Source organism: Sphaerodactylus townsendi, linkage group LG01, assembly GCF_021028975.2.
Source record: "Sphaerodactylus townsendi isolate TG3544 linkage group LG01, MPM_Stown_v2.3, whole genome shotgun sequence".
NCBI classification, from domain to species: Eukaryota; Metazoa; Chordata; class Lepidosauria; order Squamata; family Sphaerodactylidae; genus Sphaerodactylus; species Sphaerodactylus townsendi.
In genome coordinates this window covers 113,223,863-113,246,768 of record NC_059425.1, presented here as the reverse complement: position 1 = coordinate 113,246,768, position 22,906 = coordinate 113,223,863, and the positions used below count along the sequence as shown (strand labels likewise).

Genomic DNA, 22,906 nt, shown 5'->3' with positions numbered 1-22,906 from the left:
AGAGTTAAAGTGGTGTTTGTTTTTAAAAATAGCCTGACATCTCCAACATCATAACAAGACGTCAGCTGTGTATGATTCTTTTACGAATGCACATATATCTGCTTTGGACTGTGGACAAAGAAACACTAGAGAAACCAAAAAGGAATTATATATAATTTCCTTGCATGTGCAAGGATGTCTAGATTCCTACTTTGATGTCTAGATATCTGTGAGTAAGGACTCTTGTTTCAAATAGATGTATTTTTAGATTTATGTCAGTGAACATCAGCTCTGGTTTAAAATCAAGGGAAACAATTCCACCTGAGTTATGAGTTTTTACATTCTGTATTTCAGTGGGGACAAGTTAGACATTGTGCATTGAAATAAATGGAATTGAAACAGTTAACTTTGGTTGGCCATGTCCAATATTTTACGGTTATAACTGAACAAACAAAGCATTCAGCTAACTGTCTTTTTTTTTTCAGTGGCAGATTTGGTTTATGGCTAGATGCTGATTTGTATCATGGTCGGAGCAACTGTTGTAGTACATTCAATAATGACATCTTATCTAAAAAAGAAGACTTTGTTATCCAGGATGTAGAAGTGTGGACATTTGAATGAAGTACCTGCTGCCTTAAAAAGCCTATGACTCTGAAAATTGGGATGTAGGCTGCCTCACAATACATTTCATCCTCCCCTTACAAAAAAATAGATTACTACTACAACAATCTTATTCCAGTGCTGACATTGCTCCTATAAAGATGCAAGATGCTTATAGAAGGCATTTATGACATGTGCTTTTAAAGCAGTTTAATTTCTTCTGTATTTGTAAAAAAACAACAACTGTATAGTACATTCCATGTGTATTTTTATTCAGATAAGTGGAAACCAAAAAAAAAAAAAAAAAGGAACAGTTCATTACTGAATTCTATGGCATAAAGTGTTTTCCATGTTAAAGTAGTAGTCAGTTGAACTTATATACCCAGCACGTAAAGGGAACTTTTTATATATATAAATAAATATATATATTTATTATTTGTATAGTACATTATTCTGAAATGCAGTAGACATGTTGTTTTGTTTTAACATTTCAAGTCTCAGAAATATTTGCTAGAAAGATTAATTTTGACAGAGATCTTAAATGGCAGTGATGAATAGTTTTGATTTCCTATTTTTATATTTTGCTAGTTTTTTTAATTTTGTAAATGAAACATTTTTGTTGATTTACCCTAATTATTTTAGGGCTGGGGACAGAAACACTGAGTGCATAATTCTGGATTGAGATAGGAATATTGGTCGTACTCATCATCAAATATATATTTGGTTGTGTTGACACATGGAGACAGATTCTTTTCACTGGTTATCAAGGGCAAAAAAACCTCTTATCAGCAGAGGTACTTCTCAGAAATATGTGGTCATGGGATGTAAAATGAACATGCCCCTACATATTACTTGAAATGTTGATAAAGAAAAATGTTATAATACCACAACAGACTAGAGTAGCCATTTTTTAAAAGAATGTTATTTTTTTTCCTGACTAGCATTTGAACCCAGTGATTGGCTTTCTTTAACAATCACTTTTTTTTGGTTATTTTTTAAAATGACATTTATACTCTGTCCACACATGAATACTGCATTCTTGTAATCATCTCTTGGAAGGATAAATGATTAGAGTAATGCAGTATCCAATTTTGCATGTATCCTACCTTGTGTGCATTTGTTGAAGGAGAACACTGGATCTGAATTCACATTATTGAATGCTGTAAAAAGAATTAAGCCACATTAATTTAAACAAGTATTGGTTTTGGCTACTTGCCTCTCATAAAAATGTTCCAGTTATAAAAGTAATTAAAAAGATAATGTTATGAATTCCTGAAAAATTTATATTACCTTGATATTTTGCTTAAGAAGGATGAGACTCAGACTCAGTCTAAAAGTACACTGTATATATCACTTTGTACCCTGTAACTGTCCTATTAAGGGTGCAGATTGATAAAGATGGTGCTCTCCAGCAAGTCATTTCCATCAAGAATAACATGGCTGCCAATTGATATATACAGCTAAGCTATAGAGTCCATAAAAAAAATCCAGATTTGATTTAGGAATGGATATGTTTATATTGTCCAATTCTCTCTGTGTTATTCTATGTGACCTGTACAACTGGGCCTAATTTACAAAGACAGTGTTGAAAACTGTCATTTATCATGTTTCCCTATTTTTTTATCTGCAGAAATGAAAGAGAACACATAGCTTTTCTTTGAAATCATCTCTCAGCACACAAGGTTCTTTGTATGGATTGGTCCCTGCATTAGATACAATCTGCAAAGTTGTTTTTCACATGATTTTTACATGAATAGTGCTTCCTGTAAACAACTATGTATGTGAACACACACATCTACTACTGATTGTACATGCTGTGAAAAAATGCAGCATTTGAAGCTTGCTGCAAAATGTACATTTTAGTAAATAAAAATGCATGCATACATTTTATCTGATGGCACATGGCAAAGTACACACATAGTTCCCTACAAATAATTAGCATCCTTGTAGACAATTTATCATGTGAAAAACAGAACTAGGATATTTAACACGGGGCACGATGCATTTATACTTTTTTTCCCCACTGAAAACTCTTGACCACTGGTGGTACTATTCTGAGAGAATGTCCCTGTAATGTATGAGTCGCTATTAGTGTAACATCTTGGAGACATACCAGGATACTCCTTAAAAGGTAATTTGCCTGTAACAAGACTCTTGCCAACAGCAAACAAAAGGTTTTTAGATATTTGATATATTTCACTACTGTTACCTGCAGCTTATTCCATTATATATTTGTCAGAGTATATCTGAAATGTTTGTGTTGTGTATTCAAACAGTGTTGTCCAACCAAAATTCAAACCTATGGATATTTAATATGTGTAATGCAGTGCTATTGCAATATTTTCAATAAAGGAATTTATGCATTCATATGTTTAATTTAAGGTTTTTTTTCCCCACTGAGGAAAGATTATGGAAATCGGAGAAAACTAAAATCAGATGTGACTGTTTTATGTAATTCACAACTCTGGGTTATTTTTGAGGAACTATATGGGTTTTAGAAATGCTGTGGGATTCCCTTAATCAAAATGTTCATGGTACAGTGAGGACAGAAGTAGAAAAGAAGGCAACTGTTTTATAATGGCATTTGGAAATTTGGGGAAAGGCCTTTATCACTACATACCAGTTGCTGGAACACTGCATTTAGACTTCTGGTTCTGTCACATTTTATTTTTGCTGCGCTCTCTCTCCTGCAATTTTAAGTATTCCATCTACCATCCATCAATACTTGCATTGCTTTTGGCTATAGGAATAGTCTTTGTGTATTCTTTCTTGACAATATCTCTGGTTTCAACCCATAGATCTTCCAGTTCATGTTCACTTGAACTTAGTAATGCATATCTATTATTTGCAAAATTGTATTTTGGTGCTTTGTATATTTTGGTATTTTTCTTCAGCCTTATTCTAATTTTCGATACAGTCAGCTCCTGTCTTTTGTTAGCAGTGAGAATAGAGCTCCTCCATCTTCTCCTTCTGATAATGTAATTTATTTGGTTTCTTTATTGGTCATTTTCTGAGTATACAACTGTCAGTTTCGTTGCCTGAAAGATGTGTTCCCAATGAAAAAATTGCTGTTTTCACAGAATTGTGTTTCTCTCCTTCATTTTATTCTCCTAGTACAAATCTGCCAGTAATATTTGATTCTGCTTTGTTTCCTACTGCTATGTTCCAGTCAGCTATGATTATCAGCACATCTTGTTTAAATTTTTTCCTGGACATTTGCGTAAAAGCTTTCAATTTCTTCCTCATCAGCATCTGTAGTTAGGGTATAAACTTGAATGATGGTTATATTTATTGCCTTTCTACAAAGTCTGGTATTTTTCATATTGATATTAGTCAGGTTATGCATTATACCAATTTTTTTGTGCTACCCTGTTTCCCCTAATATAAGACATCCCCGAAAAATAAGACATAGTAGAGGTTTTGCTGACGTGTGAAATATAAGGCATCCCCCGAAAGTAAGACATAGCAAAGTTTTTGTTTGGAAGCATGCCCGACAAACAGAACACAGGAAAAATAAGACATCCCCTAAAAATAAGACATAGCACATCTTTGGGAGCAAAAATTAATATAAGACACTGTCTTATATTCGGGGAAACATGGTACATCTCGCCTCACTATTAGCACAATTTCTTTTCTTCTGTATTTGTCATTTCCCAAGTAAAACACTAGTCTGAAAATATCCTAATCCAGTCCACTTGCATTTACTCATTTCCAGGATCACAACACTTAAACGTTCAATTTCTTGTTTTAAACTTTTGAGTTTACCTTGATTCCCCGAGTTTACCTTGATACCTCGAGTTTACTCACAGTCCATGCTCCTAGTACATGTGTCAAACAGCTTTGGACTTTCTTTTTGCATCCATTCAGATCTACAACTGAATGTCAGCTCAGGTCCAATTGCATTATTAAGAATAACGTTCATACTTGTCTTCAGCAGTCCCATAATTGCTAATCAGGTGCCTGGGGAATACTGTCTTCTAGTACTATATCTTTATTTTGGAGTATCTCATTGTAGGGTTTTCAAGGAAAGAGATTGTCAGAAGTGATTTACATTGCACTCTACACAGTACAAAGCAGATTGTGCTGCCACTGTCTGTGAAAGATCCAGTGTTTCCCACTAGTGCTGCTGCCCAATAGGTACATTTCAAGGATTCCTCTCCCACCACCAATGGTGGGTGCTATATGCTTCAAAATCAAAGAAGGCAGAGAATAAGAGTGATCCCAGGCAGCTGTGAGTTGCTGCAGGGGAGAACTAGCAGTTTGGATCAGGGCTGAAGTACTTTGAATGTGTTTCCACACTATCTTTCCACATCACCTTCCTCAGTCCCCACCCCGCCTATTGATTTTATTTAAAAGGTATATTTCTGTATATCACATTGGTCCGAAGCCGCTTACACTAAAACCACAGCAGCTTAATCCGTTTGCAGAGTGGAGAGGGTAAGGACACAATCTCCATCGCAAGTGTGAAAAGGTAGATCCTGTCTCCCCCTCGAGGTCGAACAGCAGATGCAGTAGCGTAGATTTCTTTTGGGAAACGTGTGGGCTGAGTGAACGCACCCTCCTCCATGGTCACCCTGCTACGCAACATCCCATTAACGTACTGTATAGACGAGTCCCTGAGAACACACAGAATAGGAAGCGTAAACAAGTCAGAGACTTTGGAGACCGAAGAAACAACCGCGGCCCGGTCGCTTTCTTTCACCCAGGAACACAATGGGAGGCCTGAGGACCAGTGCTTTGTTAAACTAACCATGGTACGGCCGGAGCCACTGCGCGCGCTGCGACGCAACCCCTCCCACCGGCCTCGCTCAAGACCCGCCTTCAGCGCCGCGCCAGCATCGCGTTCAGGGCCCGTCTCTCTATGCGAAAGCGCCAGGGCGGAGCCGCCGGCCTGCGTTTGTAGGCAAGTTCTCTCTTTCGAGGGCTGCCGAAAAGCAAAGCCCCATGGCCGGGGACGAAGGGGGGAGCTCGGCTTCGTCTCCTGCTGCGGAGCCTCGTCCCGACACCGCGGCTGGTGGAGGTGCGGCTGGAGAAGAGAGTGGCGGCGGCGGCGGCGGCGGCTATGATAACAAGTGCATTTTCTGCAGGATCACCCACGGGGAGGATTCGGGCACCGAAATGCTGCCTTGCGAGGTGAGGCTGCTGAGTACACCTCCCGCCTACCTCAGGCGCCGAGAGGACGGGCCACAGGGCTCTTCCCCTTAATTCACCCTGCTTGCCTTGGATGGTTGCAGCGCCTCTGCGGAGCGACCTCCCTGGGCCTCGCTTCCTTCTATGCAGAGAGGTCTCATTTATAGCCCCAGAAGAGGAGGCTATGGCGGCTACAAGAACCCTAGGTTCTGACTTCAGCCTACATCCGTATGTCAAACGTCTATGCTGTTTCTCAGCCCGTCTCGCCAAGAAGGGCTCATAATCTTTAAAAAGTACGATGGATCACCTCAGAGGAAACCAGTTATTTATCATTCAGTGCCGTGGGCCGCATGCATGCTTTGTAGCTTGCTTGTGATATAGCCTGTCTATCCTGAGGGAAATAAAGAGCAACGGGGCTGATAGGAAATGAATGAGGGAGGGCCAAAAAGAGAAGATCGCAGATAGACTGAAAGAGGAGAAAGGTGGGCTTGGAGTGACAGAGATTGTCAGGAACTACCTGAGAGAGATTCAGCGAAAGAAGAGTCGGCTACACACTCCAGTGAAAGGTCTGTGGCCAAGATCTGCTGTTATTCTCTTAAAGCCAGGGAAAAGTCCGATTTAGTGAAGATGAAACTCTCCTCGCATGTTTTCTTTATGTGAGCCCACAAGAGGAAGTATACAGGTTTCTGGCTCCCTCTCCAGGGCAAATAGGAACTGGTTGAAGAGGAAAGTAGTAGCCTCCTCTTTCTTAAGTGCTTTACTTAAGTGCTTGCACTGCCACTCACACGGTCAGGAAGGAGTTCGAGCCCCCTGTGGGTCAGATATCCTGGCAGCTGGTTCATGGTCTACTCAGCCATCCATCCATTTCTTGGTCGGTAAATGAGTAGCTAGCTCACAGCTAGGGGGTAAAGAATAGCCGGGGAAAGCAATGGCAACCTACCCCACAAAAGCGGCTTGCCTACAAAATCACTGCTCGCAGTGGTGCCCCAGGGTCGGACATGACTGAAGGGGAAATTTTATCGACATCCCAGACCCCATGCAAGCTTTTTGATCCTTAAAAAACACTTGGAGCCATTCATGGACTTGCACATCTCCTGCAATTTGCTGTTGTTACCAAAGGGATTCATTTGTGTCCATTGTGTCACTGTTAAGTGTTAGTGAGTTGGAAGCAATAACTACCCTGTTTCCCCAAAAATAAGACATCCTCTGAAAATAAGACGTAGTAGAGGCTTTGCTGAAGTGCTAAATATAAAGCATCCCCCGAAAGTAAGACGTAGCAAAGTTTTTGTTTGGAAGCATGCCCGTCGACCAGAGCATGCAGCTGTGGAGCGGAAAAATAAGACATCCCCTAAAAATAAGACATAGCACATCTTTGGGAGCAAAAATTAATATAAGACACTGTCTTATTTTTGGGGAAACAGTATTTAAATCACTAGCGTGCAGAGATACAGTGTAGGCACAGCCTTTAGGAGGCTAAAGGTTAGTCCTCTGTCTTCCCCCTGAGGGCAGTGAGCATTGATGACCTAAATCTTTTTTGTGTGCCAGTGCAATTCTGCTGCTTGCATTGTCACCTTTGTGTCTTTTTCTATCACCATTCCACTTTCCATTTAGCAGCTGCTTCAGTGCCTTCACATTTCTTGTGTGCAGTCATTTGGCAATTTCTGTCTTGCTACATATTTAGTTAATGTGAATGAATACCAGTCTATAGAGGAGCTGTATGAAAATGGAGGTCCAAAGATGCAAGATATATGTGACCTGTACTGTGCATGCCCTGGTAGCATCAGCTGCACAAAGCACTTTTTGCCTGGTTAGGCTGGTGAGCTAAATTTGATTTTTTTTTTCTGAATAGTTATCCATGCCCTGGTAGTATTCAGGATGAGTACTGCAATGTATGCATGTACTTATTTATATGTTCAGCTTCTGCCCTGATCTCTCCTGATAGATCAAGCTCGGATGAATTACAAACAACTTTACACCTTTACAAATGTACCTTTGAAAAGTGCTCTGAAACATAGTGTTGAAACATTCATTAGTGAAATTGCTGACTACTATTACCCAGTCAGAACATACCTTGCTGCTGCTAAAATTTCTCAGCTGATATTGCTGAGAAAGAATGTTGGTTTTAATGTATAAAACTCTAAGAGTCTTGGTCCTGAGACACATGGCTAGCTCCCATATAACCCATCTGGTTTTCTGAGGTCATCTCAGAATTCCATCTTTTGGTACCATTCTTAAGAAATTAGAGAAATATACCAGAGAAAAAGCCTTTTTGGCAGTGGTGCTACTCTATGAAACATTATTTCTCGTCCAATCTACCTGGCACTTCAGTTTTAAGCACCAGGTCAAAAATTATATTCCTCAATTTCGTTTTAATATCTTTCACCCAGCTGTGCATATATAGAAAATGTTAACCATGTCTTATAGTCACGAAACCCATATACCTGGATTCTTACCACAGCATGAAGAAATCCTTTTCAATTCTTCCAGTCACATTTTTCCCATGTGGAAGACATTGGCAACCATCCAGAAAAGATTGCAATGCTATATCTAAGTGCAGGTTGGGCAGCTGAAAGAGGCAGAAGCCATTTTCACAACAGACTACTTTGCATTTGGCAGGCTTTATTCAGGAGGGTGTGGTTTGGTTTGTGCTGTTGATATGTCATTTCTGTGCAGCAATCGTTATTTTCATCCACCATCTTCCACTCATATGACCTTCCTGTGTTTCCCCAGGAAGTAGTCTCTGTAGTATGTAGAGATACTGTGGAAATGCTCATAACCCTCCACCCTCCCCATTCTTAAAAATGAATAGGGGAACATAACTATTTAATTCTTTTATTGGGACTGCTGCATACATGACAAATATATTTATTCATGTATACCTTCCCTTTTCCCCCAATAGGGACCCAAAGTGTCCCTTTACATCCTCCTCTTTCCTCCATTTTATTCCCACAACAGTCCTGGGAGGCACATTAGAGTGTGTTTGAGTTCAAGGTCACCCAGGAACTTTCCATGGCAGGGTGAGTCTCTCTGATGTTAGCTTGAGACTCTAACCATATAACATGCTGGCTCTCAACCGTCTACTGAGGACAGCATAGTCGTGTAGAACGAGGCATATAGTCTCTAGATCCTCATAAGTAGGCATTGCAGCCATATATCATTCATTGAAGGAGCTTGTGTGATCATTATTGATGGAGTTTGCATTATTATGAATATGCTACCCACAAAGGATATACATTTAAATTCAAAAAGTCATTAAGAATAGAGTCTAACTCCCTGTTAGACCCATATAATTAAAATGTTAGGGTTTCATAAAGTGCTTATGTTACTTCGGTCAGAAAATAAAGGCCAAGTCAGGACCAGTCTTTCACTGATCTTTATGCTCCATCTTTTTAAGCAGTCTTTCATCATATGATATTTCATATAAGCATGTATATATAATAAGCAAGTTGTATCTAGGCTCAAATGCTGTGGGAGGTAAATGAACAAAAGTATTTCTGGTAGTTTTTCTAGTGTTGGGTTGCTTCTAACTTTATTATTTTGTTTTAAAGTGATGTAGATCCTATATACCTGCAGTGAGCTTTTCTTAAAATTACAGTAATTTTTATTAATTCCAATTATATACACAGTACATAAAAATCTCATTTATTGAGACAGTCCCTTGATTTGGGCATCACAAAAAATCATGTTCATGAAATACCAAAAATCTCCCAGAATGTGTAGTTTCTTAGAAATTGTGTGTACTTCAGCTACACTTGTATCCATTAAATGCATTGTGAATGGGGCTTCTTGTATAGTTTGTAATGTATATAGACTTGGGGTGGTTCTTACCACTGCACAGTGACTTACATTTGCCCCCTAAGGTTTCATCTTCTCTTCCGTTAGCATGAAGACTTGGTGTGCTTCAGAGACATCAGACCTGGAGCTCCACATCATTACCTAGTGGTGCCAAAAATACACATAGGAAACTGCAAGACTTTGAAGAGTGAGCACATCCCATTAGGTAAGCCTGAATGCTGGGATCTTAACATGGCTATGAAGAAAACAACAGTGATCCTCAACAGGCATTATTTTTTTTATTTGCAAAAAATTATCCCATACCTTTCTGCCTGATCAGGGCCACCAAGGCAACTGGGGGTGTTTTGTGGATATAGTAGGGGTCAGCAGCTTGAGGCCCCAATGCAACTTGGGGTGCTTAGTGGATAAATATATCTTTGAATATCACCAACAGGCTCTACAGTTGATAACGCAGAAATAAAAGGGGCAATAGAACTTGCTGACAGTTCACCATGGGCGATTAGAAGAAGACTTCCTTGCATCTTCCATTCTTCATGAAGCTAGTTACCGAGTATCAGGGGCACAATGTGTTGGATTAGAATCTGGAAGTGCTAATCCATGTTTACGCCATGGATTTACTGGGCCTTCACTTTTCCATATTGACTGTATATATCTGAGGTCCTGCCTTTTGAAATCCTAATTAGCACACATGCTCTTCACACTTCAGACATTTTGCGCTAGCCTTTTTTTTTCTAGATTAAAAACTAGAAAAAGTTTTGTTGGCATTTTACAGTAGTTTGTTGTTTTAAGAATGCAGCATTCTAAGCTGATGTTTATTCCTGTGCTTGTACAGCTTGGCTGGGGAAATAAAGAATACTCACAGTTCTGCTCATATTAGGCAGTTTGAATCAGGAAGTAGCAGTGGCGTTGTGGTTAAGAGCAGGTGCACTCTGATTCCCCGCTCTGCCACTTGAGCTGTGGAGGCTTATCTGGGGAACTAGATTAGCCTTTGCACTCCAACACACGCCAGCTGAGTGACCTTGGGCAAGTCATAGCTCTTTGGAGCTTTTTTAGCCCCTGGGGGTGGGGGGAGGAGATTGTAAATCCCTTTGAGTCTCCTTACAGGAGAGAAAGGGGGGTATAAATTCAAACTCTTCTTCTAATTCAGTCTGGAACCCTTTGCTTTATTTTATTGCTTCAACCTTCGGAAAAAAATATATTTTGCCCGATCCTGCTAAAGCTGCAAAATTCAGATTGAACACTGACTCTCCAGTCACTGTTGCTGTTCTTAACATTTAGCCAGTATATCAGCTGCTTCAGAGAATAACATGGTAGTACTTGCCCAGAGTGTTTCTGCTTTGGGCAGAAGGAGAGAATAGGAGCATAGCTTGCATGATCAAAGAAATACCTTATTGAAATATTCTTCAGAAACGATAAGAGGAATGGTTTTAAACTGGAAATTATGGATGCTTTGCCATGTTGCACCTGCTGGTAAGTCTCCTCCAGCCTAAGTTTTTGTTGGTTGCTAAGGTCTCCCAGCCTCATTAGCTCCCTTGGTCACCCTTACCCCTGAACTATTTCAGTAAATTTTAATATAAAATTATCCTTTTAATTTTTTTACTGATTCAGAGCAGTGCTGATACCAACTTTAGATACAAAACCTATCCTATTTCTACTCTGAATCCTTTTTCTTCTTGAAAATAAATCATGCTGCTGTCAAAGGGGTTAGTGTTCAATTGGGATTAAACTTTTGGACTTTGATGCTTTGGAAATCTGATTTTTAAATCTCATTTTTTTTCTCCTGGGTTTCACAGTAGAAAGAATGATGGCAGCTGGAAAGAGTATCCTTCAGCGAAATAAGTTTACTGACTTGAATGATATAAGGTATGTTTCCAGAATGGAAAATTTCTGATGCTTTCATAAAATAAGAGTGGTGTTGCATAACAATTTAAAAAAGAGTGTGTGAAGTGGTAGCAGTATGGCTAAGACTCTTCCAGTTTATCATTAGGTGCAGTTTGCTCAGAGTGCCTTTACTTTTAGTTCTGTGTAAAGCAAAATACTTTTAGTATTGAAATATGGCTTTCAGCCATCCCGTTAAAATAGACAGCTGAAATCATTTTATAGCAAATGCTACAACTAGTGGAATGCCTTTATATTTGCCTAATGAGCCAGCACAGGAGTTTCCTTCTCTCCCTGCACTTAAAAAAATGCTTTTAAAAAGGGAGAACATGATGGATGGGACAAAAATGAGATCTTGAGGACACAATTTCAAACAGTTCCAGTGAGGAGGAAAAATGGGAGGTATCTAAGGAAACTGGGATGGATGTCCAAAGACCTTTCAACTGAACTGAGATTTAAAAGCAACATGTAGAAGAAATGGAAAAAGGGAGAAATCACCAAAGAGGAATAGCCAGGATGTATAGGGAGAAAGTCAGAAAAGCTCGATTCAGAATGAGTTCAGACTTGCCTGAGAGGTTAAAAACAATAAAAAAGCCTTTTTAAGCTATGTCCGTAGCAAAAGTTAGAAAAAGGATATGTTAGGGTCACTGTATGGAGAAGATGGCAAAATGTTAATGGGATGGAGAAAGGCAGAACTACTCAACACCTTCTTTGCCTTGGTCTTTTCCCAAAAGGAAAACTTTTCAGCTAGGGAGAAATGGAACAGAAGATACAGTAGGGGAAATTCAGCACAGAATAAAGAGGTAGTACAGGAATACCTGACTATAAATGAATTCATATCTTCAGGGCCTGATGAACTACATCCCAGGGTATTAAAAGAACTGGCAGAAGTAATCTCAGAACTGTTTGCTATAAACTTTGAGAACTCCTGAAGAACAGGAATAGTCCAGTGGATTGGAGGAGGGCTAATGTTATCCCTATCTACAAAAAGGGAAAAAAGTGAACCCAAACAATCACGGGCCAGTCAGCCTAACTCTGATACCAGGAAAGATTCTAGAGCAGATAATTAATCAAACAGACTGTAAGCACTTAAAGGGGAATACTGTGATCACTAAAAGTCAGCATGAGTTTCTCAAGAAAACAAGTTAGCGCTCTCTCTCTTTTTTTTGATAGATTGACAAACTTGATAGATAAAGGGAGTTCTGAGGATGTAGCATACCTTGATTTTAATAGGGCCTTTGACACGGTGCCCATGTTATTATTTTAAGCAAGCTAGTAAAATGTGGGTACTACTGTCAGATTGCTTTGTAATTAGTTGACTGACCAAACTCAAAGGGTGCTCACCAATTGCTCATATTTATCCAGAGAGAAGTGAACAGTGGGGTGCTGCAGGATTCTATCCCGGGCCCACTGCTGTTCAGTATTTTTATCAATCACTTGGGTGATGGAATAGAGGGCATGCTCATCAGATTGCAGATGACACCAAATTAGGAGCGAATACCCCAGAGGACAGGGTCAGAATTCAAAATGAAAGATACTTCACTCAGGCAGAAAAAATGGAATGCAGAGATACAGGATGGGTGACATCTGGCTTGACAACATGTGAAAGGGATTTAGGAATCTTATTGGCCACAAACTGAACATGAGTTAGTAGTGTGCTGTGGCAGACAAGAAAGCCAGTGCAATTGTTTGCTGCATTAATAGGAGTATAGTGTCTAGATCGAGGGATGTAATAGTACATCTCTATTCTACATTGATCAGACCTCACCAGGAATACTGTATCCAGTTGTGGGCACCGCAGTTCAAGAAGGATATTGACAAGCTGGAACGGGTCTAGAGGAGGGTGGGCGACCAAAATGGTAAAAGGTCTGGATTCCATGTCCTATGAGGGGAGTCTTAGGGAGCCAGGTATGTTTAGTCTAGAGGAGAGAAGGTTAAGGGGTAACATGATAGCCATGTTTACATATTTGAAGGAATGACATGTTGAAGAGGGAGCAGTCTTGTTTTCTGCTGCCCCAGAGACCAGGATAAGGAGTAATGGATTCAAACTAATAGTGGAATACACTGCCTCAGAGTGTGGTGGCGTCTCCTTTGGAGGTTTTTAAACAGGCTTGATGGCCAACTGTCAGGAGTGCTTTGATTGTGTATTCCTGCATGGCAGGGGGTTGGACTTGATAGCCCTTGTGGTCTCTTCCAACTATGATTTTATTATACTTACTTGGTTATGGACAATTCAATATTTATGTTCATTAAACACTGTTCACTTCATGCTGCATTCTTACTTTATACTGCTGAATGGCTGATAAGCTTTTCCTCTTGTTTCTCAAGGATGGGTTTTCATTGGCCTCCGTTCTGCTCAATAGGCCACCTGCATCTTCATGTCCTGGCTCCAGCTAGTCAGTTGGGATTTTTGTCCCGAATGGTATACAGACTCAATTCCTACTGGTTTATCACAGTAAGTGCTGCCTTTTGATGAATTCCCAGTTGTAGCGCACAACCACTTATTTAAATGCTGAGGCTTATAACTTCCATTTCACATTGCTTCTAGCTGCAGAGAGGTTGATGCGAAATACTTGCTTATTCTTAATAAACCGGGACTGATTCCCACATACAAATCGCTGTCAGTTTAACCATTATTCCATGAATTTCAATACTTGATATTAATTCTTGAGTGAAACTGAGGTTGAGCATAGACAATTCTTTTATTTTAGTTTATCATTTTGCAGTTTTAGCTGGTATTTGATTTTGTACTATAGGGTTGTGAGGCACTTTAATCATTCTTGACATCACAGAGAGAAGGGCAGCCTAATCCAGAGCCCTGGGGCAGCGAGGAATTGAGCCCAATGGAGGGCTTTTTGGTCGTGCGGAGGATGTTTTTGGTCTTTTGTATTTTGTCTTCTTGTGCTGCTGAGAAGCCCGCTGAAAGCAGCGCTGCTGTGGCACCACCAGCTGCCGTCAGAGGGCTTTTCGGCAGCACAAGGAGGCACACACACCCCACCCCTGGATTGGGCCATAATTCAAGTCTCAACTAGGGTGGCTTTCACATGGAGATCTTGCTTCAATTCAACTTCATAGTGGAGCTGGTATATTTTTGTATCCACGTTATATCATTCCCTAATTGCTCATTATGCTACTTTTCCTTTGGTTTATTATGATCTTTTCCCAAATCCAGTTTGATATGTTTTTTTGGGAAAGCATGATCAAAGCATGTTTCATGTTGTGAGGACAAGGAAGCTTTACATTTTGGCAAATCCCACTTACTGGTAATTTGGCAAGGTTTTCCTTCCCCCAGCTGCTATAACTGCTGCCTCCCACTCAAATGGGAGGGCTTTTTAAAAAAGTAAAGTTGGCATATAGCTGTATAACTTGCTAACAAGTGTAACAATTTATACATAACAATTGATATAATGCTGTAGCATTAAGGTATGTCAGTTACTGAGATATCAATATTTTTGCTGTCATATCACATCTGACTTACAGTGACCCTGTAGGCTTTTCAAGGCAAGAGACTTTCAGAGGTGGTTGCCCGTTACCTGCCTCTGTGTTATGCCCCTGATATTCCTTGAAGACCTCCTATCCAAATACTAGTCAAAGTCAGGGCTGAGAGTGGGCAACTGACCTAATATTCTATGGCATGAGTGTGGATTTGAACTTGGGTTTCCCAGGTCCAGCCCAACACCTTAACTATTACACCATGCAGCGACTCTTCAGATATTAAGCTACAATAACATTAAAAAAATTAAAATAAGTCTTATTTCAGATTAAATACATAACAATTACAACTTAGCAATACCATTATAACTTAACATAATCAAAACAGACCACATATCATCTTACGTCATATTACTGCATATAAAAAGCATCAACTAAAAAAGGGAGAAAACAGAAGAAAAAAAGCAAAGAAATATAAACAACTTTCAGTTAAAGAAATCCTTTTTAACTTAAAATCCAAAAGTTGTATCTCATTTTAGTTTGTTTAATCAATTTCTAGCATTAAAGGTATGTTAGCATATTTTTGTGTCCAAACTTAGTTTCATAATATTCATTAAATGGCTGCCAAATATTTATAATAGTTTCTACATTCTTCTTTTTTAATATATTCGATAATTTATCAAGAGAGGCAAAGTCAATGAGAAGTAGAATCCAATCCTTTATCAGCGGGACATTAGTCTTTTTCCAATTCCTTGAGATCAGTAGTCTGGCTGCCGTAACCATATATAAAAGCAACGTTCTACAATGTTTCTTCATTGTGATATCTACCATATTCAACAAAAACAATTCTGGTTGAAAAGTTAAATCAATACTTAAATTTGTTAATTTGTTATGAATCTCCAGGCAAAATTCTCTAATTAATTCACAATTCCACCACATATGATATATGCATCCTTTTTCCTTTTACATCTCCAGCATCGAGAAGATACCCCCTAATACATCATAACTAACCTACTAACTAGAGCATAAATACCACATGTTGATTACCAAAGCTGAACAGTGCAAAACAGTTTTCTATAGCTTAAGGTTATAATAATGTTAATTACTAGTTTTTTTTAAAAAAAACCTTCCAATGGCCTGGGGCTAAGGTAAGCAAAGTGTGCAGAAAGCCACGATGTGGATACTCCATACCTGATGCAAATTCAGAAGTATTCACACTGGTAGTGAATTCCATGGAAAACATCAACATATGGAAGTACCCTAAGAGACTATACAATATTGATTTGGAAGAGAGGCATCTGGTTACTGAACATTGTTACTGTCTATTAATTATGCCAGTTAACCTTGAAAGACTTAGTTTTGTTAGGCCATCTGCTTATCAGGCTCAACTCAATAACGCCAGAGACTTAAAAATATAAATATTTACTTCATCCCTATCAGAAACAAAATCTTCAATTCAACAAATGTCTCAGGGAAGACATATAAAATAAAAACAGTTATCTAATAAAATAAAAGTTTTCCCCCAGATATAACCTAAGGAACTTATCTAAACTATTTTTCTTGCTGCAGAAAGCAAGAAGGTGAAAATACAGCTTACTGGCTACTTGCCCCAGCAAGAATCCAGTAGATCTCTTGCCATGCAAAGACAGAGTCCCATTGCGTGTTACAGAGCTGGTAACCAAGCTCAAGAGCCCAATGGCTGTAAGTCCAGAGTGCAGGCGCCCAGTGGCATCTTTCTTTTCTGATGTGAGGGCCAGACTGGAAAGAGCAAAGAGTGAACTGGAATTTCTGTTTTTACAGAGATTTTTGCATTAGTCACTGCCATCTGACCTACAATGATATAATCTTAAACCAATCCTCTGTACTAGCTGTCTAATATTCTAGGTAACTGAATAATTCTGTCTTCGGACAAAAATCGCAAGAACTGCCTTATTAAGAAATCACATAAGCTTGCTATAGCTTTGAAGAATATGTTACTGTTGTAGAGCAAAACAGTATGCCCTATAATCTCTGCAAAGACAAATCAGAGTCATATCGTTAAACTGAATGAAATGAAACTGAATAAAATGAAAGCTGTTAGTTAAAATACTGACTTATTAAAAAACATTTCTGAACAGACCTTTTCAATCTTAGATAAAAAAGGCCAAACTTGGCATTCTATTAGCTCTTATCTCCTTAAACAATTATTTTTAAACACTGAAAACTTTTCTTCCTTCTACTTAAACAATTATACTTATATTTTATGCCAATAAAGGCTAATGTATATAAGTTATACTTATACAAAACATAAGGCACTTAATACATTTTTTCAGAAAGCCATTTCTGCTGCTATATCAATTTTAAGTCCTCACAAGAGCACGAATATCTTTTCTTCCAGGTTTGGAGCAGTCTGTTCACTCCAAAGGACAAATAAGTATTTTGAAGGCAGCCAGAGAAGAACTAACATTATCTCACACTTTGTTTTAACAGGCTGAGCAACTGATGGAACGACTGAAAACTGAAAGTGCTACAAGCTGAGAAGCCCTTGCCTACAAATGACACTTTGGTTTATGACCACTGAACGTAATTGAAAATGAGTATTAGAAATGCTGCTATACAACCGTTGAACTAATGGTTAGTGAACATTGTACCCTAAAGTTCTCAGGCAAATATCTGAAATAAGAAACTTCTCAAGCACTCTTTATAGTACTTATGTCTACAAATCAGAAAATTAAGGGGACAGTGTCTTCAAAAAGCTAGTTAAAAAGCTAATTATAAATTTAATATATGAATCTATCTGGTTAGTTTTGTTTATACAATGCAGAGGTTTTGTGCCTATACAACACTTTAGCAACTCTTGGCATTACAATGCTAACAGTAGTTATGGTGACTGTTGGTGCTAAATCACTTCAGCACTGATGCATTTACACGATTAAGCATAACAAGAGCAATGAACAATTACTCAGAACTTTGCTTAATGAGAGATTATACTGTTGGAGCAGAATATGATTGTTTGAATGTAGACTTTATCTGGTTAAGTGCATGCATTTATTAATAGAAGGTGAATTATAGGACAAAGTAAAGTCATTGTTTCTTTGAACTTGGACTGTAAAGTAGAACATGTGCTGATTTTCAGAGAGTTTATGCTGGGCCTACATGTCTCCTAAAATTGGAATGTAGAGGAACTATCATAGACATTAGGATGTGTTTCATATAGTAGAAAGATATCACTGTGCAGATGGCATCTAATCCATAGGGAGCATCAAATGGGAAAACTGGAGATTGTTTAACACTTAGCTTGAAATGACTTTCCCCAGCATGGTTACTGCGGTCTTCACAGTAATGTCAGCCCTATGCAATGTTCATACACCTTAAGATAACCAACCTGTTTCAAGAAAAACAACCTGAATTAGTAGTGATGGCAAGTGTGTGTTATTTAAACATAATAATTAAACATAATTACTTCATACAGTCACCATTACACTTGTGTTCAAAGTATACCAAAATAAAACAAACATATTTTGCACCATTCTTGGGATTTTAGAATGTTAATTGTCTTTATTAATTGGTTATTTAGCATGTATTTTGCTACTAGGATTAACTTCTGGATGTGGGTTAAAATCTTTCAGCAAACTCAAATCTCCATTAAAACTCTGTGAGGTGAGGAAGCTGTCTACCATGTTGAAATGTTAAACTAAATGTTAAAAGTGAATAGACTATATATGTATTATGACTGTGAGTTTATGTAATAGAACTGTGAGTGTACATAATGGAAACTTTGACAAGTTGATGCACTGTTATAAGAAGGAAAATCCTAATAAAAGCCCATGGATCTCTTGGAACATTTTTGTTTAAGCAGGAAAACCGCTAATTATATGCTGCAGAATTGCTGAAGATGTGTATGAGTGCAACACCAAACATAATTTAAAAATACAGCTGCAACCTTTGATATGTGAATGCCTGCCAACTATTAAAACAAACATCTCAAGTATAACACTGGGAATCCTGTACCAAGTGTGTTAATTTGAAACTAGCTGTTATTGATAGTTGGGTTGACATGACCTACTTTTATGTGGTGTCTTAAAGCCTGTAATTGTAAATGAATCTCTTGAAATGCAAGGGGGAGGGGAAGGAGAGGTTTTACTAGAAAAGTTCTAATTGAAATTGAGGTAAAAAGTGTAATCTAAGTGATAGTGTTTTAAAGGTGCTTATTGACACTGAAATAACTTGTTTTAATTAGCTTTATTTGATGCTTATTTTAACTTGCTTTATTTATTCATGCCTGCATTAATAAGTGATAATTTATTAATTACATTGCTCACACATTTCTAGGTCCAGTGCTGTTTCAAACTAGCAGAACAGAATGTGGGAGTTCATCCGGTCTTATTACTGGAGTTAGATAAGAGTAGTTAGCACAGACTGATTGGAGAATTCATTGACCAAGGTGTAAACTCATTGCAAAATGTTTAGTTTCTGCTCCTTTTTCATTTAAATAATTCCTTCTGTTTTCACTAACCAGCAGTGTTCAACTGCTCTCAGACCCACATGCAGTATGGTTAATACCTAGCGACTTTACTCAAGTAAGGTAATAATCACATTATCATCTTTTCCTTGCCAAAGCATTTCACCATCAAAGTCAACTAAGCCATGTTTCCTTGCTCTCAGTAGAACACCAACTACCTTATTGGATATGGTTACATATTTGTCAAAGATCTGTTTGAATGTTATTTTTACATGTCCATCCTGGCCCATTTCTCCAACGCTTCGTATGACCAAGCATAGTTCTTCCATTTCCTTGCTTATGTGGGTGTGAGCATCTTTACCCCTCTGTTCTGTTTTGGAGCCTTCAGGGGGTCTCCCATAGGTAACATCTCCCCTTTTAGCATATAGAGTTACTGGTCTGTTGCTGCTGAATGGATTCCGTCTCTGATAATCGATATGATCTTTAGTCCAACTCTGCCAGCCTCTTGCTAGTTCTCCAACTGTACCAATATGGGTTTTTGCTGTTTTGATATTCTGCACTTTGCTTCCCTCCATGTTTTAAGAACACATCTGGATACACCAAAAGAAGTCCTGAAGTAACAGCTGTAGAGAAAACAGAAAAAGCTTCCCACTAACATGCTTACAAAAAACAATAGTCCAAACTTTCCCCATGTAGTAGAAATAGTACCTATGTTGTTACACTTTTTCTTCCAATGATAAATTACTCCTGTCATCTCCAAAATGTCCCACTTCCCCTTTTCATTATAAGTTTCTATGAACTGAAGGGAGAGGGTGGAACCCCAAACCAAGCTATAGTCATGCTTAAACCAAACACTGATTTTATAGGTTTTTGTTTGCAAGAGCTGACAATTTTCGTGAACATAAAGCAAGTTTTGATTAAGATGTCAGGAATATTACTTACTCAGAGGTCTAAAGTGAACTAAGGGGGTCTTCCAAGTAAATATGCATAGTTTACAGCCTTGCAGCCTAGTACTCTGCATATACTGACTTAGAAGCAAGTCCTATCAAGATGATTAAAACTTTGAAGTAAATGTACCTAAGGCTACAGCTATCAGTTCAAGCATCAGAGCATAACTACTCATGACTACTCAGTATGCAATAAGATGCCTTTGGGAAAGCTATACTCACTGTTCAGAGGCGCCTCTTCTCGGCAAGTGAAACAAACTACCATTAAGTTATTTGAGTGCTTGACCTGTTTAATGCAGGCTAGTACCCTGCTTGACAGAAATTACAATAAGCCAATAAGTGTAAAATTGGCCCCCAAGGGGCTGGAATTTTTTCAATGTTGTGTAATTTTTATTTTTAAAGTGGAAATAATATTTAAGTAATCTGATACCAGAAAATATAATTCCACAGGGCAGACAATGGGAACCTTGTTTACAAAAAATGTCATTGGTGCATTCCACAATTACCATGCTTTAACCTACAAAATAGTGTTATTTTAGACAGTATGCTTTCAAATTCTACATGAGTTTACTGGCACCTTGTTTGAAGCAGGAGTTAAGTACACATTTAATACTGCAGTTATACATTATTTGGTTGGATTCCTATAAATACTACTTTAAAATGCATATACACAGGAGAACTTTACTAATTACAGTCAAACACCTGTCTAGGTGGGGTTAAGTTACTCTCCTAAACCTATGTTCTAAACCCCATGGAATAAACCGGAACTTGCCTGTGAATAAAACATACAAAGTATTGAACTGAAGTGTGTGCATCCTTACCAACCGTTACGTCCATCTTTCACATTTCAGGTCAGAAAAATCCCACTTGAATTTGGGTACAGCAATCTTTTTTTAAATTCCCAATTAACTGTCGCTATAATAAATACCTGCGTCTAATAAAGACTAGCTAAATGTTTCTTCCAAACGTAGTCTCATTAAGTTCAGTGAGGCTGAGTCTTTAGCGTGGTTAGAATCACAGCCTCACCTTTACAGGCCACTGCCAAGTACGTTTACGTGGAAATAACTCCCTCTTGACGCTGTTGAAAACTCACAAGTGGAAATAATATGCCCCACTAGGGAGCAGAAAAAATCACGATACAAACTAACTACAATTACCTTTGTTGTCCAAAGCACAATATTCGTCTTTTCAGTAGCAGAACGTTTCGCAGCTAATGCACTTCAACCCTACAATACTCACTTCGGCGGCAGCCTCTCGCTCTCCCCCGCCCCTCCTCGTGCCCTTCATTTCCTCTGCTCTGGCCACGCCTCTCCGCTAGTTCTTCCCGAACGTGGCTCTGCGCATGCGTGCCCCAAGAATCAGTCACTAGAGGCTATGGCGCTCGCCAGTGCTGGGCTGAAAAGATACCTGCTGCTGCTGGCGCAGGAGAACTTAGAGTTCCGACTGCCGGTGAGTCTGGAACGCGCGCGCGCTTGGTCACTCGTGAGTCCCGACTACTCGATCGTGGAGCCGGCAACGCCAAGTAGGGGTGGGGCAGGATTTTTTCCCCCTGCTTGGTGTTGCCGGTCCCGCTGTGTCGGGCAGAGGGGTTTTTCCCTGCTCGGCGAGCAGCCGGACAGAGTGAGGCAGAGGGGTTTTTCGCTGCTTGGCACAGCCGGCTCCCGCAGCATAAGAGCAGGCGGCACCAAGCAGGCAGCTGCTCCGTGGGACAGAGGGGGGTTTCCCTTCTCATTGCTGCTGGCTCCCGTGGCGCGAGACCCGGTGGCACCAAGCAGGCTGCCGCCGCCATCCCCTCTCTGCCCGACGGAACGGGGGGCTGCTCCGTGGTCAGAGGGTTTTTTTTTTCCTGTTCGGCGCTGCCGGCTTCCGAGGCTGGAGAGCCGGCATCACCGAGTAGGCCGCCGCCACCGTCCCCCCTGTGCCCAGTCGCCTGCTCTGTGGGACAGAAAGTGGTTTCCCTGCTCAGCGTTGTCGGCTCCCGTGGCGCGGCGCGAGAGTCCGCGGCACCAAGTAGGCCACCGCCCCACCCCCACCCCCACCCCCCTCCCCCTCTGCCCCATGTAGCAGGCGGCTGGGCACAATGTATTCATTGGCGCTACACCACTGCAAGCACGGGACTGTACTGGTTTCTTTGTACGTCGTCTGGATCTCTTAGCTTGTTTTGGTACCACGATTATGTTTCCTTAGAGCGGTAACAGTGGCAGCTGCTTATGAGGGGCTATATACACAAATACAAGCCTCGAGGGGAGGGACTTGCTGCCGTGTTCTTCTTCTGGTTTATTCCCATCTTGTTCTACCATGTTTTTCAAACTATAGAGTTTTCTGTATAAGAGGCATGTGACTGGGGCTGGGGTCTTAAAAGCTGTTTTGCTAGACTGGCAGAAATGCAGCTTCCAACTGCATCCCTCCCCCTTTCAGTTGAACACTGGAAAGAGCTGAGAAATGTGATGCTTGTAAAGTAGGTGGTGCTTGTAAAGGTAGTTGGCACCTGTGTGTGGGAGGAAAGTGCCATCATGTTGCAGCTGACTTATGGCAATTCAGGCTGGGGGCTTTTAAGGCAACTGCGAAAGAGAGGTGGTTTGTCTTTGCCTTCCTCTGCAGTCTTCTTTGGTGGTTTCCTTTCCAAGTAGTGATCCTACTTGACTTCTGACATCAGGCTATACCATGATTTCATAACTCCTTCAGGTGGGGTGTAGACCAGGGT

General features: G+C 39.7%; 2 protein-coding genes and 1 long non-coding RNA gene across 12 annotated transcripts in view; 2 read left to right on the top strand and 1 right to left on the bottom strand.

The window, feature by feature from the left end:
- NCOA7 (nuclear receptor coactivator 7) overlaps window positions 1-2,946 on the top strand; it is a 69,235-nt gene extending 66,289 nt beyond the window's left edge. For all 10 annotated transcript variants that reach the window (XM_048491253.1, XM_048491244.1, XM_048491297.1 and 7 more), the window contains one exon: window positions 465-2,946. In XM_048491253.1, coding sequence (XP_048347210.1) covers window positions 465-600 — 136 coding nt within the window. In that variant the 3' untranslated portion in view covers window positions 601-2,946. The remainder of the gene's footprint in view (window positions 1-464) is intronic.
- A 2,191-nt stretch (window positions 2,947-5,137) lies between these two features.
- HINT3 (histidine triad nucleotide binding protein 3) lies at window positions 5,138-18,635 on the top strand. The gene is made up of 5 exons (XM_048491330.1): window positions 5,138-5,712; window positions 9,592-9,709; window positions 11,298-11,367; window positions 13,711-13,837; window positions 17,284-18,635. The coding sequence occupies exons 1-5, from the start codon at window positions 5,524-5,526 to the stop codon at window positions 17,329-17,331; spliced, it is 552 nt and encodes a 183-aa protein (XP_048347287.1). The 5' UTR covers window positions 5,138-5,523; the 3' UTR covers window positions 17,332-18,635.
- On the bottom strand, window positions 15,113-21,644 carry LOC125429826. Its single transcript, XR_007244056.1, has 2 exons — window positions 21,360-21,644; window positions 15,113-19,878 (listed from the first exon to the last, which is right to left on the bottom strand). It is a non-coding gene; the product is annotated as an uncharacterized LOC125429826 (long non-coding RNA).
- Between the last annotated feature and the right edge of the window lie 1,262 nt (window positions 21,645-22,906).